Below are 21,093 nucleotides of genomic sequence, written 5' to 3' on the forward strand. Positions count from 1 at the left end.
ATCTGTTAGGACTGCACATGTCTTTTTCTAGTTAACTCCTGATTTTTTTCACTGTATCTGAGAAGGATATGGGATTGTTAAGCGTCTCCTTTGATCCCTGCTTAATTTGTTTTTTAAGAAGTTTGATTTATGTTTTATTATAGTGGCAAAAAAATTATACTAGTAACAGCAGCTCATTTCAAATATTTCTTCCAAATCCTAGACCAGTGCTTCTCAAGGTGTATGTGGTGAAGCACCAGTTTCTATAATTTTTAATTCACCAGACTGATAGTTTTGCAAATATAATGCAAATGAATTACTAGAAAAGTAAAAGTTTTAAAAATACAAAATACAGGTCTCAATTCTTATTATCAGATTCATAGATAAAAAATTAGTTTGTCAAATTGCTATAAAAGATTTTAAACCCTCAACTTAAAATCTTATTACTGAGCAGTAACAAATAGTTCATGGACTAGTAACAAATAGTTTGCAGTTCAATTCTGGTCTACCAGCTGTACTTTTTAATAGCATATACATAGCTTGCTATTTGTAGTGTTTAATGTTATTTCAGGAGCATCTTGGTGATTATGATGGAATAATTGTCTTTTAAAAATTATTTTCTTGTGTTTTCTTTTCAGAACCGAGAACTCCAGATCATGAGAAAGCTAGATCACTGTAACATAGTCCGATTGCGGTATTTCTTCTACTCAAGTGGTGAGAAGGTAGGTATAACAGAGAGTATGTATTAAATATTGCAATAAACTTGTTATTCTTCGAGAAATAATACCTCCCCTACCTCTACCCTAGCAAAATAGTTGCTAATTGAAAGAAAGCATTCAAAGCACAGGCCCAAGAAATGGTCATTGAATATCATTAGTTATAACAGGAACATGCTAATGAGAATATAAAGGGAATGAATATTTAAGAATTTCTCCTTTTTTTTTAAACTTCTGTCTTTAGTTCTGTAGCAAGTTTATATATTTTTATTAATATGTCTATGTTTTTATGAAATCACTTCATCTGTTTATTGTAGGGAGGAAAATTATGTCAATTTGTTAAGTGGAAATTGATGTGAGATGAAGAGGAAGTAGAAGGACTTTGATAGGACTAGAAAGAGGGTTATAAATTAGGAAGTAAGTTGAATTGGTCTTTGGTCAGAAAAAAGATGTAGTATTACAGAGCTTACTATAAATTGTCACAATTTCTGATCACACTTAGTTTTGCGAAAGTAAAGGATAATTCAGACTTTGTGCCAAGAATGCTCCTCTTACCTTTCTCCTCCCTTGGTCTTTCTCTTCAGAAGATGCAATAACTAATGTTAATGTAATCAGTGGAAAAAGAAACATAGAAAACCAGTTTCTTCTGCTGTACTTTGATCTTTTTCTACTGTCTATCCTTTTCCCAGTTTCAATATTTCCTTAAATTGTTTTCTTCATTGATTTGGGGTGCAAGGACCTGGCAAGTAACATAGAAATCTCACTTGTGTGTTTGTGTGTGTGTGTGTGTGTGTGTGTGTGTGTGTGTGTGCGCGCGAGGGGGAGAGGGGCAAAGTAAATATGACTGAATAAATTCACTTGATATTTTGGACTTCAATTTTATGCACATAATATGTAATGTTCTTAGATCCATAATGTCTTTTGATTTCTAACCCAGTGTCAATTTACTTAACTGTTTTCTAGTTTAATCATTTTAAAATCATTTTCCATTAAACTGTACTTAGATTTTCTTGGAAATTCTTTTTCTTTTCACATGACAAACCCAGTGATATAGGAGAAGACCTATGTATTTAAGCCAAGGTGATGGTGTCCATGTCTATAGATCTATAATTGTGTATACATTTGTATGTCATAACTAATATGTGTTACCAGCCATAATTAGTAAATTCGTCCTTTGTCAACACTTGTTTCTCAGTTCTTTTTTAAGTTTAAATTTTGCCTCTGTTCGTATGGAAATTGTAAACCCTAATAGATATTTGAGTTCTCTTATTTCTAAATCGAATTTCTTGGTTCATGCACCTACTGCCTTATACTATCTTTAATCTTAGCTGTTTTGGCCTGTCTTTGTTTTTCTGTCCCTTCCCAAATAAGATTATGGAGCATCTATTATGTTCACAAGCACTCTTAAAATGAAATTTTGCATCCTCATGGCTTTTTGTTATTAGATGCTAGACATCATAATACCCCAGGAAGGAAAGTAAAGGTCAGAGTTATTTATTTCTGTGAGCCACTAGATCATGTATAAATTCATTTGCAAAGGCCTCCTTACAAAGTCCCTAAATATTTTCTCTTGATTGCTTAATTTGCATGGCTCTCCTATATGTCAGGTACTGGTTTAATGCTTCATAAATATTAGCTCATTCAACTTCTATGAAATTCAAGTGTAGAAAGGTAAGAATATCAGGCCTTGAAATGTAAGATACCTGATGGCTTGCCCGTCTGATTTTGGTTTGGTGGGAAAACCCCCATAATAGGCAACCCTTACCCCAGACTTAATCTTGCCTTCATGGTAACAGCTGACCAGCTTTTATCTGAGTACTTCAGAGCAGGACTTCCTCCCTCCTACTACTTACAGCTTCCTATTTATCTTAAAATCATTCTTATAGATACAGAGATTTCATTAATATAGGTTAACAAGGACAGTGAACCTCTGTCTATTAGGAAAAAAAAAACTTTCAAATGTTGTATATCTCTTAGAACTTTTTCTTGAGCATTGTAAAATTTCTAAAGTGACAAACAGCTTAGTTTTGGGTAGCTCCTTAAAATAAAGAAAAAAGTGGGGTAGGGTATAGTGTAAAAAATAATTATCTTTGTTTATAAAAAAAAAAAAAGGATAAAAGTTTTCTTCTTTCTTCTTTTTCTAATAAGTGTTTCCCAAAGCACAAATCATTTTAATTTTGGTAACATCCAAATTGCTTAGGTGCCTTGTACTCAGAATCTGTAACAGAGACTCATAGAAGCTGCCTTCACTTAAAGCAGTGACTCTAAACTTAGATCTGCAGGTGTTTGTGAATAACTGAAAGCAGGGTGACATCTCAGCCTTCCTTTTGTATTTGTCTTCTTTCTTCCCTTAAACTTTGTCAAAAGAAAATTTTTTAAAAAGGGAAGTTTTCTGACATGCATACACAGGTTTAAGACTTCCCATAATCTTATAGTCACCAAAAAGATCATTTCTTTTTGCCACTCATAATCTCCACTTATGAATTATTCTAACAGAACTAATGTAGTATTTCATATATCAAGTAGTGAAGTAATTCTAGACATAGGAAAAGATGGGTTCTGCTCTAGGGTTGAGAGATTGGACTCTCCAGGAGTAGGTTTCTACTGCTGTTATAGAGGGATTTAAATATCTGTGAATTTCTTACCTGCCCCTAGAGATTATGTATTTCTGAATATAGTAGTCCTATATTTGATAGGTATTTTTCTAGCAGAAGTGTTGCCCGTGTGTATTTTTGAGAAAAGTTTTGCAGAATGAAATAAAGTATATTTATGAGAAAAGTTTCAAAGAATGAAATAAAATGTATTTATGAGAAAGTTTTGAAGAATGAAATAAAGTTTGAGATGGCCCATGTGACATGTACATAGAGATGTCCAGAAAATAGATACTTGTATGGCTTTACTTACAGAGTTCTAAGTTAACATTGACAAGGTTGGATAGAGAGGGTGTATAGAGTTTGGGGGAGGAAGAAGCCTGGGTGTTGTTTGAGGTCAGGACAGTAAAAGGTCAACAGTTTGACAGTATTTCCTTCTGTTCCTAGAATTTGTTGAGGGGTAAAAACAAACTTATGAGAATGTTACAAGGAAACCAGTACCTTTGGGTGAGATTCAGATTTTGTCTGGGGAAAGGCAATAAAAAGAACCCTCCATTAAGAAAATGAGATTATCAGACAGTTTCTTTTTGGGTTTCAGAGAGCACAGGGGGAAGCTTTGGGAAAGAGATCAGCCATAAGAATATGAACCTAAATGAGGCCATGAGGAGACATTTAGGGATGAGTTGAGGTATTGCAAAGATCAGAAGAACAAGAATTCATTGTTTCAGGATTATAGAAACGAAAGACTCAGGTAGGTTCTAGGTTAGATGAATTCAAATGTGTGTTGAAGTTTTAGAAATACTCTATACTCATCTTTGACTCTTTCCCTTTTCATCATTTTCCTTCAGTTTTCTCCAACTCTTTTCTCTCCTCTCTCTTGAGTCTGTCTCCTTTCTGGATTTCTGCCCTTTCACTCTTAGGTTCTGGATTTCTGTCTTTCTGTCTCTGGGTTTTGTCTTGGTCTTTTTTACCCACTCCTTTCAGATTTCCTTTTCCTCTATAACTCTTCCTCTGTTTCTGCTCTCTTCTCTCTCTTTCTCTCTTGGTTATTTCCTTCCTGTGGTTCTCCATCAGCCTTTTTCTTTGTCTCTGTACCTCTCTTTTGTTGGATTTCTATTTATCTTTCTTACTTTGTACTTGTGATCCTCTATAAATCTTGTTACAGATTCCTACTCGGCTTGAATTTTTCTCTTAGTGTCCTTTCTCTCTGGGCCTTCACTCCCTTTTGGTTTAAAACAATTTTTTTTTTCACAGTCACTGTTCTAACCTTCAACAGTTTTACATATCTTCTTCCATATGTGCTCATTTATATAGGCGTATATGCTTGACTATTCATAACCTTACTAAATATTAATGATCTCATTAAAACTTCCTATTGCATCATCATATATAGTTGTGTAATATTCTGTTAACTTGTACTACATATATTCTTCTTTATTTCCCTTTAGTTATTTTTCATTTGAGAATAGTATTTTTTTTTTTTTTTGTCTGTAAGCATTTTTCAGATCTGGGTGGAGTTAAAAGTAGTAGTTCTATAATATTAGGTAGATATTTTCATTGACTTCAGTGTGGCTGAATGAGATGTCCATTTTAGTGACTCTTTGTGTTGTATTCCACCTTGTCATTTTAAAGACTTTGTAACTAGAAATATTTGGGTTTCCTTTCCAGTTGTTGCACATGATAGCATCTATGATTCTGGGCAAGATATTCACTTTTGTAAGCCTATCCCCTGCCTCCTGTATAGTAGGGGTTTTGCAAGGAACAAATTTAAAAATGTTTATCGAGTGCTTATAGCACCTGGCATGTAAACATTAATTTACCATTTGTACAAACCATTGTGTTTAACAATAGCAAATATATATTATACTTGTTGTACATCAAATATTGCCCTGAGTTCTTCCCTGTACTTTGTAACTCACCTAAATCTCCTAGCATTTCATGTGAAGAATTATTATTGTTGTTATCTCCATTTTATAGAAAAAGAAATTGGCTTTTAAATTATCCCAGAATTATACAACTGTTAAGTGACAAGGTTGGGGTTAACCCTAGGCAGCCTGACTTCAGAGTCTATATAACATGCTTTTTTTTAATTTAGCATAGAATGTGAATTTCTGCAGAAGCAGTGTACCAGAAAGGTAACATTGAAAAATACCTTAGTAACAATGGTTGAATAATAGCAGTAGAAATAATAGTCATAGTAGCAGTAATAAGAGTAGTAGAGGTAGTGGTAATGATAGCTGAAATTTACATGATACTCTCTCCAGGGCATTAATCTAAATACTTTACTTTTATTTAATCTTTAAATCAGTATTTTAAACTTTGGGTCTGCAGAAGATGTACAACCCTTCTCAAATGATTGTATATTTTATTATCATTAATACTACCTATACTATTGTTACTGCTACTGCTACTATTATAATACCTCCTTATTCAACCATCATTACTAAATAGTTATGCATTTTTTAGTGAGGCCTAGTTTGTATCTTTTATTATGTTTTGAAAGAGTTCTCTGCCCTGAAAAGAGGAAGACCATTAATTGAGTCATTCATCTAAGAGACAAGGAAAGTGATTATAGCTAACTACATATATATAAAGACCAAATGTTTTAATTTTTTTTGGAGGGGAGGATGCTGGTGACAGGGGTGCTTAACCATTGAGCTAAATCCCTGGGCCCTTTTATTTTTTATTTTGAGACAGGTTCTTACTAAATTGGTGAGATTGGCCCTGAACTTGCAATCTTCCTGCCTCAGCCTCCTGAGTTGCTGGGATACAGGTGCGCGCCACCATACCCAGCTATTATGTTTTTAATTAATGAAACTTCCAAGTTATAGAAATAGTACCTTATCAATTTTACAACCTGCAGCTTTCTCCCCTCTTCCTTTTTCTTTCTCTTTACCTTCCTTCCTGTGTGAAAATCACAGATAGCAAGAAATCTGATTGACATGCACAAGGGCACACATAAATGCACAATTGTTTTCATAAACTTGATTTCCATGGCATTGTTGAGTCGAATTGGGAGTTTGTATGTCTTTTTACTTTCAGTTGAATACATTAACCCATTTAGTTTCCCAAAAGGTTGCATGAGTCTGAGTTTTCACCAGAAAGGAGATGTGATGCATAATGGAAAGTGACCTTTTCTAATACTTAGGTTTCTTAGATTGAATTATCTTTTCCTGTTTGATAGGTGAAAAAATGGCAACTCATTGTATTTTTATTATTTATTTAATTATTGGTGAGGTTGAGCATCTTTCCACATTTTTGTTGGCCATTTGTATGACCATCTTCATGCTCTGTGTTGGTCAGCTTTTCATCATTGGGACAAAATACCTGAAAGTTGCGGGGAGGCTTAGAGGAGGAAAATTTATTTTGGTTCATGATTTCAGAGGTTTCAGTCTGTGGTCAACTGACTCCAGTGCTTTGGGCCTGTGGTAAGACAGAACATCAGTGTTAAAGGATGTAGTAGAGGAATGCCACTTATCTCATATTGACCTGGAAGCACAGAGAACAAATGTGAGAGGAAGGGACTGGGGACAAGATATACTTTACCAGGGCATGCCCCCTATGACCTACTTCCTTCAACTAGACCCCACCTCCTACAGTTTCTACCACCTCCCACTAATGCCGTCAAATGATGAATTTATTGGTACATTAACTTACTCATGAGGTCTGAACCTTCATGACCCAATCAGCTTTCCAAAGGTGCCACCTCAGAATATTACTGATTTGGTGACCAAACCTTCTAACACATGTGCCTTTGGGGGACATTCCATATCCAAACCATAACACCTTTTTTTCTATTTGATATTGGTCTTTTCTTATTCAGTATTTAAATAAAAACAGATTAGCCCTTCCACATGCATAACTGAAATATCATTCTTTTCGTAAATTGTCACAGTGTTTGGACATAATTTTTGTGATATTTTTTAAAGTAGTATAAAAGTTTCACATTTGTATGTAATCAAATTGGCATATTTTCCTTAGTAGCTTATAGCTGTTTTGTCCTCCAAGGTTTGCAGAAACACCCATGTTTTCTTCTAGTACATTTGCAGTTTTGTTTTAAACAATCTTTTGGTAATTTTGGTATTTATTTTAAGATGTCAGATAGGGATAAAGCTTGCCCTTACTTGTTGTTTGCTAGCTGCTTACTCCCTTTTCCATTCCTTCCCCAAAGTTTCTAAACAAAAAGATTTACTCTAATCCATACCTCCTTTACTGTTATTATTATTTTGCTCTCTTACCAGCCCATTTTACCCATTAGAGAAAAGACAACTGTTGTGAAGTTTTTTTTGAGCTAAAATTCCTTGACCCAATTCCAAGAAGAATCCTGGTCTTCCATGACACTGTGTTGAATGTCTTATTACTGGGTTTTCTGATACGCTGTTTTGCATCCCATCAGAGTTTTAGAATGATGTCATGGTTCTATTTAAAACTGCAGCCTTAAGCCATTTTTTTTTCTTGACCTCAGAAGTTATCTGGGGATAAAAGTATCATTATATTATCTATTTTCTGAAGATATGATAGTTACCCCTGCTGTTGTTGATTTGTTAGGTATAATCAAAATCTTGTCATTTAAATTTCTTAGTGTATGTCTTTAATGTGGAGATCGTGGAAAAGTGATTTTCATTGATTAGAGTGATTTTCATTGATTAAAGATAACTAAGAAAATTGAACCATTCATTGGTGAGTCCTGCATATTTGTAATTGCAGCAACTTGGGAGACTAAGGCAGGAAGGTTCCAAGTTGAAGGCCAGACTCAGCAACTTAGTGAGGAGGTCCTGTCTTGAAATAAAAAGGGTGGGGAGTATAACTCAGTAGAACGCCCACCCCTGGGTTCAGGAAGTGCAGTACAGTACAGGAAGGAAGGAAGGATGGACTGAAAAAAACTGAACCATGTCTATATTTATGCCCTCGTGTAATTTTTTTTTTTTTTTTTTTTTTAGTTTCTGAATAAGATCCACTTTGTATAAAAATACAATTCTTTTCAAAGGATTTGTAGCAGTGACTTCTTAGCCAGTTTTGGAAGCCTAGTAGCAGCTCTTTGAGTTTAGTACTTAGTCATGTTAGTGAAATAAGTGTTTTTAGAATCTACATCTGAACTCATATTCTTTAATGTGTTTTATTTCTGTATCAGCTTTTAACTTTTAAGCTACTCTGTGAGTTTTTAAGAATTCAGTCTAGTAATCCAAGAGAGATTGCATTAAGAAAACAGCAGGCCTGAGCTGGGCTTAGTGGCACACACCTGTAATCTTTAGCAGCTTGGAAGGCTGAGGCAGGAGGATCCTGACTTGAAAACCATCCTCAGCAAAAGTGAGGTGCTAAGCAACTCATTGAGACCCTGTCTCTAAATAAAATACAAAATAGGGCTGGGGATGTGGCTCAGTGGTTGAGTGCCCTTTAGTTCAACTGCTGGTACCAAAAAGCAAAACAATTAAAAAAAAAAAAAAAAAGAAAAGAAAAGAAAACAGCAGACCTGAGATGTTTCAGGAAATTATACATGCTGAAAATGCTGAATTCAGCCCTTTCCCTGAAATATTAGTGTCCCCAGTCTCCCGAATTGTTCTTTGTAGGAACCTCTAAATAAAACTATACTTTTGAGAATGTGAAAATATTGCTGTATACTCTTTATGTTTCCTAGAGTTGAACACTACCCTTCCTCAGGGATTATTGTTGTGACTATTTAATTTACATTTAAACATTTGTAAATTTAAGAAGATCATTTATTCAAGCCTCCATATTTCTCGTAAAATAGTAAAGTGCTGAACTTATACATGATTTTTTTAACCTTCCTTTGATGTACTCCACTTTGCTGCTACCATTAATAAAATAAGCTGCTTTTAAAAGGGATATCATCAGTACTTCAAATGAGGCCTGAAATCTGCAGAGTGGAATTATCTTTATTTATCTAAACACAGTACTTTTGCCATATCCTAATGTTGCATTATGTTTTTCATTAGCAGTTTCTCAACTAAGATTACTTTTCAGTTCTGTTCACTTACACCTACTATTTACTTTGCAGATGAATTACTGTTGGGTTTTAAGCCATTTTTCCTAGGTTTGTGTCAATCTTAGTTGGCTGTGTTAAAATTAGAGGTTATATGCTGTCAGATCTGTCCCCAAGTGTGTTTTATTTGACTAGGTACCACATTGTTAATTTTTTTTTTTTTAAGAATGCTTTTAATTAAGTTTTGCACTGGTTGACCAACCACTACCCCTTACTACATTACAGGGTTTGGCTGTACCTTTACATTTGTTATTTAGTTATTGAAGTTATTTGTTCTTACAACCCCTTATAAATTAAAGCACTTATGAATGACAGAGTTCATAGTATTACCACTAGAAACCACCCTTGAACACAACAGTAACCTTTTATTCTTTATATTCTTTCCTTTTAGTATGATTGTTTAACAAATGAAGTAAGTTGTAATTCTGTGCTGTACATATCTGCAAGTTGTTAATAAACATTATAATTTTGTCAAGTGGTTTATTAAGATCAAGATACCTTGTAATTAAGAGTTTTTTTTTTAAAGTAAACTTTTAACATCTGTCCCCTCTTTGTATCTGCCTTCCTCTTTGACCTCATGTTGTGATTACAGTTTTCGCTGCACCTGAAGTCCTTCTTGCAATATACACTTCCATTTCTTCTTTTATACCTGCACACTTAATTCCTCTGCAGTGACTGGTAATATACAGTAAATGCTGAAAATTTAAATTATCTCCTTCAGTTTGGTAGCTAAGATAATTTCATATCAGGAGATTATAAAAGTTTGTTTATCTGCAGTTTTTCCTACTCATTAGATAGTAATGACTCTAAACTTCATTTTCTGCTTTGATTTACCTAACATATCATTGACAGGAACAGGGTACAGGTTGTTCCTCTTTACTACTTGGTTGGATTCCCTTCTTCAGATGTGGGTTGGTGTCTTTGTGCTACTAAAAGAAAGGATATTTGAACATATGATCTTTTTGTGGTAACTCACTTGCTTATGAGCTACTCTTTTTGTGATAGTTAATTATAGAACACAAATGATTATTTTACTAATTATATACTATTAAGTAACTATAAAACTTTTTTGTGGAGATTAGAGACTTTTTTTTTAAGTACCAGGACTGAACTCAGGGGGTGCTTAACCACTGAGCAACATCTGTTTTTATTTAATTTTAATTTTAATTTTTTTTGTTTTTTGAGACTGTCTCGCTAACTTGCTTAATGCCTCACTAAGTTGCTGAGGCTGTCCTTGAAGTTTCCATCCTTCTGACTCAGCCTCCTGAGATTGCTGGAGTTACCACCACATGTACCACCACATCCAACTGGAGATTAGAGACATTTTGAAGAATGTCTCTAATAATCAAGTTATTGCTGAACAAACTGAAGCCTACAAAGATTGACTTGCACACACCAATTCCATCAGAGCTAAAGCTAAAAATCTATTTTTCTTAGCTTTCAATTTGGTACTCTTTTTACTACCATACTGCATTTCCTGATAGGATATGAAGACTTTGAGTCTCAGCTTAGAATGTAGGAAATTTTACCATTGGTGATACCTTTAAAATCATGGTAACCAAAATAAAAGTTTAAATATGATTGGGAATCTTAACAGTATTGAAGTGTTCATGTTTTTAACATGGAATTATTACAGAGGTGTGATACACTTGTTTTTACTGTTTTGGTTATATTCTAAAGTAATTTTGTGTAATCAAAATTGAACACATAAATCTTTAAAAATCTGAATAATTGAATATATAGAGAATTTACTTTGAATATTTAAAGACCAATTTCTAATCTGTTTGTTTTTTGCTTTGAATAAACCTTTTTAGAAAGATGAGGTCTACCTTAATCTGGTGCTGGACTATGTTCCGGAAACAGTATACAGAGTTGCCAGACACTATAGTAGAGCCAAACAGACGCTCCCTGTGATCTATGTCAAGGTATGTAAAAATGGAACAATTTCCCATTTTGGAAAATATTTGTCGTGAGACAGGGAGAATACTGTATTCTTGTATTTAATTTTCAGGAAGTAAAAACTGCAAAGTGGGTATTGCTAGTTTTGGTAAATTCTTATATGATTTTAAAATAATGAGGTTTTCACTTTTAAAACTTTCGTGAGAGTCTGGGGATATAACTCAGTTGGTAGAGTGCTTGCCTCAAAAGCCCAAGGCCTGGGTTCAATCCCCAGCACAACAAAAAAAAAAACCTTTCATGATATATATTGAAGATATTCTGATAAATTGTAGTGAATTATTCACAGACAGTTATGAATTTTAATTCTGCTAACCATAGCATATTTTTAAAATTTCTAATATCTTTATTGTGCCACAGACCAAAATAAGAGCATATCATATAAACTTATGTAAAATTGTATACTTATAAATTTAAGGTCTTATTGACATTTATAGATACTTTTACTGCATCTGTAGCAGTAATTTAAACTTTTGGCAATTTAAAACATATACAAATATTACTTAATTTGGTGTTTCTAATACTGATGCCATCTTACTTATTTGACTTTTTTTTTTTTTTTTTTGTTTGGTAGTGGGATTTGAACCCAAGGGCATTTACCACTCATCTACATCCCTGACCCTTTTAATTTTTAGATAGGGCTTTGCTAACTTGCCTGGCCTGGAATTTGTGATCCTCCTGCATCAGCCTCCTGAATTGCTGGGATTACAGGTGTGCACCACCACACGGGCCTTATAAAATGTTATTGTTGAATGTCGTTATTCTTTCTTAAGAGCTGTAATTCTTTCATAAAGAGAAACTGCCCCAAGTAATCTTTTTCTTTCTTTATTTTTTTATTTTCAGTTGTAGATGGATACTTTTATTTTGTTTTATTTTATTTTATTTTATTTTTATGTGGTGTTGAGGATTGAATGCAATGCCTCACATGTGCCAGGCAAGTGCTCTACCCCTGAGCTACAACCCCAGCTGCCCATGTACTCTTAATTGTACTTTAAAGTACAGGTGAGATGAAAAGACAGGTTTATATTTGATTTCTTACTTTTACTTAGCAAAATTTAGAATTGAATGATTCCATAACATCCTTCATAGGTTACTAGTTAGGTGTATTCTGGTTTGTTTGTTTGTTTATATTATGTGATAGCTCCCTTGTTCTCTAGAATAACAGTGTTCTAGGTTCATCTTACACATTTCTTCCTCAAAGGTTGGAATCAACCTTTTATTTGAGGAGACCATGTTCTTTTAGTAAGAAATGGTTTTTAGAGACCATAGTCTAAATATTGGATGTGCTAAATGCCATAGGGTTGGTTATCACTTCTGGATTGTTTTAGTAAAAAGAGCTAGGAGATATGGGTAATTTTTTCAAAGATACAACACATCTGTTTTTCCCCAAAAAATAAATACACAATAAATTCATATTGATATTTCCAATTAAAATTGAGGTTTTTTTTTTAATCACATCTTTTTTTATTATTGGTTCATTTTACACGACAATAGAGTCCGTTTTTTTTAAAACTTAACCCTGACTGTCTTCCATCACTTAATGCTGAAAATTTCATTTCTCAATGACAGCATTATAATTACCCACTTACTAGCACCTTCAGCTGAAAATAATGTAAGATCTTTTTGAAGCACTTTTTACCCCCCTATTCAATCCTATTAGGAATGAACCAAGGTATCTATTTTAAAGCAGCATTGAAGAACTCTCTTTGTGTGACTATACCCCATTAAGTTTTGTATGTTTTATTTTACTTTTATTATAGATTCTATTTAAAAAAAAAATTTTATAGCTGTTGATGGACAGAATGCCTTTATTTTTCTTTTGTTCATTTTTATGTGGTGCTAAGGATCGAACCCGGTGTCTCACACATTCTAGACAAGCACAGTCACTGAGCTACAGCGCTAACCCTATAGATTGTATTTTTTAAATGTTACATTAATTTTACTTTTAAATTAACATAAAAATATTCACATGCTTCCAAAGTTCAATCTGTTTAACAAAATATGTTCAAAGAAGTTAAACTTTTATGTGTTTCTTCTCTGATCCTTTCTTCTACCAGAGTTAAATATTTTTAAAAATTTTGTACAGTTTATTCTTTCATTTTTAAAAATCATCATTGTGTAATTATTTTATCCAATCCTATTCCCTTTTTCTCTAAATGGTAACATAAGGTATACATTTTTTGTTTTTGGTATAAAAATACATCCTGGAACTCTCTTATATTTTCATAGATTAAAGATTACATTGTGGAGATCACTTCATATTTTCATATTTTGCCAGTATATAGTTGGGCTTAATCTCTAATATTGTATATTTATAAAAATTAAAGTAAAATTATTGTGCATATTGAAGTTGATATACATGGAGAGAAAAATAGTACTCATTTCTCCTCCTTGTGGAAAAAGGGATCATTCTTTTTTATAACCACAGCTCTTCTAAAATCACCTTTTGGCCCTGGGTATTCTCTGGGAATACAAATCTATTTGTATGTTTGAAGTTCTGAAAAGAGAAAAATAGTGTCTGTAGTTAATGAGTTTATGGGTTGAGCTTCTTCACTTATTCATTCTACAAGTTTTATTGCAGTCCTATTATATGAAAAATCTTAGATTGGGAGATGGAAATAAAAGTGACAAATTACGTTCGACTCTTTTATGGTACCATCTAACAAAGATTTGTTTGGCATACATGTTTACCAAAATGGCAACTACATTTCTTTGTGATTGTTTCACTTTCACTTTTTCTGGGTGAGTTGAGTCATTCTGTGAACATATTGTTTGGAACCTGTTTCTTCACCTCTTTTCTCTTGCCTGTTTTATAGTTGATAATAGTTATAAGTTAAAAAGTTTTGAGCATCTTTGTTTTTCTGATGTGCATCTTTCAGAACTAAATGGGTTTTGAAATGTAACTGTGAAACAGATGACTATCCAGTCATTGTTATGAACTTAAATTTTTTTGTATTTTTGAGGTGAGGTGTCAATATGCTGCTGAGGCTGACCCTGAACTCCTGTGTTCAAAGGATCCTCCTACCTCAGCTCCCTGAGTAGCTGGGACTATAGGTGTGTGCACTACACCTAGCCTAAAGTGTTTTTTTGTTTTTTGATTTGTTTTGTTTTTAAATTGGAAAAACAAACAACACTTGTGTAAGGACAAGGTCTGAATATGTAAGAGAGCTGGATACATTTTTGTGAATGAAAATCAAAATTGTTATACTGTTATTTGTTTTAAACAGATGTGGCACAAAGGGGGGAACATTGGCCTTGTGTTAGATTTGATTAACTTTATTACTGTGTTCAAACTGCTCCCTGAACTTCAATTTCCTCTCCTATAAAATAAGGGGAAATGAATATATCACAGAGCGATTGTAAGAATTAAATAAATGAGTAGAAAATCACTTGGTTTTGTCGTTAGTATGTTAAAATAATCTGTTATATTTCAAATTGGGATCATTATATTTGATGTTTTTTTTTTTTGTTTTTTTTTTCTCACAGCAGTGAGGATCAAACCCATGACCTTATACATGCTAGACATTACCACTGAGCTACATCCCTGGCCAGTTTCTTAGAATTAATATTTTAATCTTCTATGTAGTCATCTAAACTATTTTAATTATTATATTTTGCACCTTTGTTAATAAAGTAAAAATATGACAGAATAAAGAAATTGCAATTTTAAGAGGAATATCTATTCCCAAGCCACAACAGAAGATTGCAAATGTGATATTGGGCAAGTTGCTTAATCTCCCTGACCTGGTTTCTTTATATATAAAATAATAATAGTATTTATGGATTACGTGAGGTTGTTATAGAATTAAGTGAAATAACACATGTAAAGCACTTAGAATAGTGCCGGGAAAATAATAGTTGTTTTCTCTCTATCTAGTGTAGAAACCCTTTCAGCTTTCTTATAAGTGTGCTTTTACAAAGTGGAACAAGAACATTCAGAGTTGCATATTCTATTCTTAATCTTGGTTTTGCAAAGATGAAGGAAGAGAGTGGAGATAGAGTAATCTTCCAGACGAAAGAATACAGTAAAAAGACATCCTGAAATTAACCTAATTTAAGCTGTTTAGCCCTTTTTTAAAGAAAACTTTTTGTTTTCGTTGTTTTTGTTGACCTAGATGTTAATACTCTGACAGAGTAGGTAAAATCTTTATTTTAGTAGATGAGTGTCTGTGAATTCAGTTGCTTATAAATCACTTTCTTAGTGAAAAAGAATTAAACTCAGAATACACTTTAAGATTTGGAGATTGATTCTGTGAGCAGTGATACACTTATAGAATCGCATAGTTTTTTTTTTTTTACAAGATACATGGATACCTAAATGTTTGAATTCTAACTTTAGTGGTAAATGCTGGTATTATTGAATATCTTATGTATGCATTTTATGTCATGCTTCATCTTAAAGAAGGCTTAAACTTTTCCAACTTTAATCCATATTAATATTAAAGATGTGCTGCAATTCACCTGTTTTCAGTTTCTGTCATGCCTCTGAAGTAAAGTAGATTTCCGGTTAAGTAATCTAACCCTTATCAGTAGCCTCTAAAGATGGCATCATATGTCTATGTTTCATCTAACCCATATCTTTTTATTTTATTTCATTTAAAAGTTTTTATTTATCTATTTCACCAAGACACTCATATCTTTGGTATGAATTATTTCACATTTTTTTTTCATGGTGTGGATTTTGGGGTAGAGGTCAGAAAGAGTAGTGAGAAAAATTTTAAAGTGAATTATTTAAAAAAATTTTTAAAGAGAACCGAAGATCCAGGGTGGGTGGGAGTGAATTAGATCACTACAGAATTTGGGATAAACAGAAGGATTATGGTATTCTTATGGTATATATCTACTGTATATCATTTTTAGTAACAGAATTGAAGAATACCATCTTTTAAGGTGATGTCGGTAGTCAGCTAAGCATGTGTTTTTAAATGGTATTTAAAGTTTACTTATTGCTGAAGGATATTAATAGAGTGGTGATGCTGCTAACAGTATTACTAGTGTTTTGATAGGTAATCGCTGAATTTTTTTCAGTACACCTGTGAGTTTTCAATAACCTTAGAAACTGACATCTTAGAAAAAAATGATTCAGAAAATGACATTGGAAATACTTTTACATTAAGCAGTCTGTTATACTAGAAAGAATGATGAACTTAAAAATCAGAAGACTTGCTGGGCACGGTGACACATGCTTGTAATCACGGCAGCTTGGGAGGCTGAGGCAGGAGGATCCTCAGTTCAAAGCCAGCCTCAGCAAAAGTGAAGCGCTAAGCAGCTCAATGAGACCCTGTCTCTAAATAAAATACAAAATAGGGCTGGAGATGTGACTCAGTGGCCAAGTGCCCCTAAGTTCAATCTTTGGTTAAAAAAACAAAAACAAAAACAGAAGACTTGGCTTCTGATCCAAATATTAGTTTTGAGTCATATGATTTGGTCCGTCTCTGAGTTTTATATCTTGTTTTAAGTAAAAGCTTTTCTTATCTCATTCGAGGTAAAATGTTAGTAAAATAAGAGGTTATAAAGCACGTTGTCAGGTTTCCTTTTTTAAGTTATTAAAGGGTGGTATAAATACATGGCTAATGATTCTTTAGTAAGCTAGTTCATACAAACAGGAAATGAAACTTGTTTAAGGAAGATTGAGTAATCACCAGCATTTTCACCTGTTCTGTTCTGGGAATGTTACTTTTTCGTGGCTTAATGATTCTAGTTTGTTTGAAATAGGAATTATTCAATTAATATTCATTATTTATTCCAGTTGTATATGTATCAACTGTTCAGAAGTTTAGCCTACATCCATTCCTTTGGAATCTGCCACCGGGATATTAAACCACAGAACCTCTTGTTGGATCCTGATACAGCTGTCTTAAAACTCTGTGACTTTGGAAGGTAAGCTGGCTCCCCCTGCTGCTCTCTGTTCCCAGTATACTTTTTTTATTAAATAAATTCCTTTTACAATTTCAGTCTAAACCCTTACTAAGGGAGTATAAACTAATGCATTTCCTTATAAGGGGGTAGTTTTTGATTATATCTGTTAGAATTAAATGTGTATACTCTTGTTAAGTGCAACAATTTAACTTTTAGTAATTATTTCATTGAAAAGATTTATTTACAAAATACTATGTGTACAGAGATTTTTATCATTGCATTGATTATAAATGTCTGTTAATATGAAAATGTCCAAAAATTAAGGTATATACAAATAAAATGTTATACATGCCACCAAGAAAAAGAATGCAGCAGCTTTTTATGAACATTTATGAATATTTCTAGGATATATTAAATGGAAAAAGCAAGGTCAAGACTATGTGTATAGTATGCTATCTTATGCTTTAAAAAAACACTGTTTTTATGTGTGTATGTATATACATTTCAAAATATATGTGTGTGTGCATATATATATGCACACAAATGACTTGTTTCTAAAATAATATATATAATCTATAACACTTCCTCTGGGAAGGGAAATTTTGGGGATATAATGTAGTTGGGAAACTCACTTTTTCATTGATTATATTTGAGAGTTGTTTGAACTTATGTGTATATATTCCTTCTTCAGTAAGAACTAATTAAAATATTTTTTATTATACATTGCTTTGTATCCTTTTAACCTCAGAATAAACCTCAATTCAGGAATAAGGTAAAAGGTGGATCTAGTTGCAACGTTTATTTTTATTTTCCTCTATTAATCTTTTCTATAAATTCCTATACATTTTGTTGAATTCTTAAACTTATTTTTTGGTAACATGCTGTGACTTTGTACTAAAACTTCATCCTTTCTATTTCCATAATTTTTAGCATTTTTCTTTCAATATGCAGTCAAGCCTATGTTCCTTTCTAGTACAGGTTACTTCCTCTCTGGTATTATCACCTAAAATAATCCCTCTTTCCTCTCTCTTCTGAAGAGATCTCTACATAATTTGGATTTTTCAGGTTTTTTTCATCCTTGTCACAAATTCTTATTTTTCATCTTAGCTCTGTAGATTACACATTGATGCAACCTAGTAGTATCTGTGTTCCTACCTCTTTAAAATACTTTCACATCAACCCACAGTTTAAATTTTAGGTTTAACATAGGATGTCTTTTCCACAGGCTGTAGAGAGATCCTTAGAAAGCAAGCATATCTGCTCTGTCACAAATTATTTCTTAATAGTCTCACAAATGTGTCCTCTTTCAGCCATCCTGATCTACTATTTCCTAATTTTAAACAGCCATCCTAGGACACAGCTTACTTTGTAGGTTCTAATTTTGTCCCCTGAACTATAAAAATAGATAAAATAACAAATCAAAAACCTCGATGCTTGAAATAAAGCATGACTGATTATTTGCAGGATATTTGCCCAAATTAGATGAGTTTTCTCATTATACAGTGTCTTTCTCCCTGAGAATAATTGACTGCTAAGTACTGTAAAAAGACTGACAGCAAGGTTAGTAGTTTGTTTTCTCCCCTCGTGTCAAAACATGGTTGGGGCAGGCCATGTTCTTAAGATACAAAATAGCTTTATTCTAATAAATTTGGTATGGTAAGACAGCATTTTTACAAACTCTGATAACAAAGGTGCCTTCCTTGTTTTTAACAAGAATGTTTTGGGCAAGTGGGGTTTGAGAGACTCTTGAGACTCTTAGGTACTAGGTTGGTGGAGATTTGAATAAAACAGTATTAATGTTTTCTTATTAATTCTTTACTGGGTGAAATAGTACCTGAATGTATCTGAAGGGCTACATGGTCTAAGAACCAAGGATATATGTGACCCCTGCATTGGGTAGGGAGTTACATAAATAGCCTCACTTAAGAGAAAGAGGTTAGATCTACATCTCAAGTAGTAAAAAAGTGTCTGTAGACCACAAAACTTCCATTGTTACCATTTGACTTATAGTGAATTTTCAGACTATAATTGGACTCTATTTTGCCCTAAAGTGTACTTTTGAAGGTAGAAAAGTCTCTATCACTTGTACTTGAAACAAAATGTCTTAATTTTCAGACAGCCTAAAAATAGATGTTAATATTTTTTGATTTATGAAATTGTTGTTTGTCAGTACTTAGGGAGAGGGTTAAAAATAAAATTTAAAACTGGTGATGAGCTGGGTGAGGTGGCGCAGGCCTGTAATCCCATTGTCTCAGGAGACTAAGGCAGGAGGAGGTTCTTGAGTTTAAAAGCCAGCCTCAGCCAAAGCGAGGTGCTAAGCAACTCATTGAGACCCTATTTCTAAATAAAATACAAAATAGGGCTGGGGATGTGGCTTAGTAGTTGAGTACCCCTGAGTCCCATCCCCAGTAACCCCCAGACCCCCAGGGGGGGAAAAGCAACCAAAGAACTGGTGTTGAAAGGTAAAAAAGTTAAGGTCATCTAGTTGTCACTGACTGGAAATAAACTGAAGAAAGCTTAGACTTCAAAATCCTTATGACTGTTTTCACTCATTGTTATTCTGGTTTTCCTGTACCTTTAATGTCACATTTTTCTTACCATTTCTTGGCACATTTTTTTTTTATTTTGTTGCATGTATTTATTTTCTATGTCTATGCTTGATGTTATTGCATATCAAAATGGTTAGCTTCTATAGCAGCTTACTTATTTCAGTGTGTTTTAAGATTGTCTTAGAGACATCTCAAAATATATTTAAGTGCAATTTACTTTAAAGTTTAAAATATATAGTACAAAGTATTTTAGAGTTAAAATTGAAGTAAGAAAACACATAGACTTACCACAATAGAGATCATATTTATAGGTCATAAATAATTTCTTTCCTAAAGTTTAAGGCTTATCTTTTTGCAGTTAATGAATAATGAATATTTAGACAGTTAGTAAACCAAAATGTAGAAATTAAACATATTCAGTCTGTAAGCCTTCAGATATTAACCTGAGTAAGAAAATTGTAAGTCTGTGTCAAATTTCTCCTCTTTTAAAGAAATAGGTTAATTGAGAAATATTCCTTCTTATATTCTGATCTGTTGATATCATGCCTTTTGGTAAAGATAGTATTCTCTTCATTTTCTGCCCTTCTGTCTTAATATTTTAGAAGAATTTGGGAAACAGAATCATAAGAAATTCAACATTTGTTCTTTTGTGACTTTTTATCTCTCTCTTTAGGCAATGGTTGATAAATTCTTCCTTTTAAAATCTCTATTCTATTTTACTGAAAAAATTGATAAAATTATAAATTGGAATAATTAGGGTTCATATTTTCTCTTGTATATTGGATGATTGGAATGATATGAAACTTAGATAAATATTTTGGCATTGTGAATGATAATTATAGGTTCCTTTAAGGTTTAAATTTACAACACTGCTTTCTGTTTTTTATATTTTTATTAGTGCAAAGCAGCTGGTCCGAGGAGAACCCAATGTTTCATATATCTGTTCTCGGTACTATAGGGCACCAGAGTTGATCTTTGGAGCCACTGATTATACCTCTAGTATAGGTAAGTTCTGAATCTGAATATAATGTTTGTAATTATTAATTGCATCTTAGTTTTAACAATTTGTTATTACCAATCTGCTTTCACTGACATAGAAATAAGGGTATGACCTATAATATATTTTTTCTTAAAGATGAGATGTAAAAATATACATATATATATATTTAAATTTCACCTTTAAGAATTTATGATACACTTTTTAATTTTTAGGGTTTTTTGAGTACAAAAATTACAGAACTATTTATAGTTGGTTAATCTATATTTTTTTTACCTTATTGTTTTAAATCCTAAGTTGGATACCTTTCTTTTCTTTCTTTTCTTAAATCTGCTTGAAATATTCAATTCTGAGCTTGATTGCCAGTTAGAGAATTTGTTAATTAATAATGTTATTTCATTGTTAATAACACAAGTGATAGGATGACTATATTATTGAATTCCTC

The 21,093-nt window shown here is 32.8% G+C and overlaps 1 protein-coding gene across 1 annotated transcript in view; it reads left to right on the plus strand.

Moving 5' to 3' along the window:
• The window catches only part of Gsk3b (glycogen synthase kinase 3 beta), a 190,502-nt gene that overhangs the window by 112,623 nt on the left and 56,786 nt on the right, over positions 1-21,093 (plus strand). Inside the window, 4 exon segments of the mRNA XM_047563722.1 lie at positions 618-701; positions 11,102-11,212; positions 16,993-17,123; positions 20,550-20,656. Of these exon segments, the coding sequence (XP_047419678.1) occupies positions 618-701; positions 11,102-11,212; positions 16,993-17,123; positions 20,550-20,656 (433 nt within the window).

The sequence above is a fragment of the Sciurus carolinensis genome, chromosome 9 (genome assembly GCF_902686445.1).
Source record: "Sciurus carolinensis chromosome 9, mSciCar1.2, whole genome shotgun sequence".
Taxonomy (NCBI): Eukaryota; Metazoa; Chordata; class Mammalia; order Rodentia; family Sciuridae; genus Sciurus; species Sciurus carolinensis.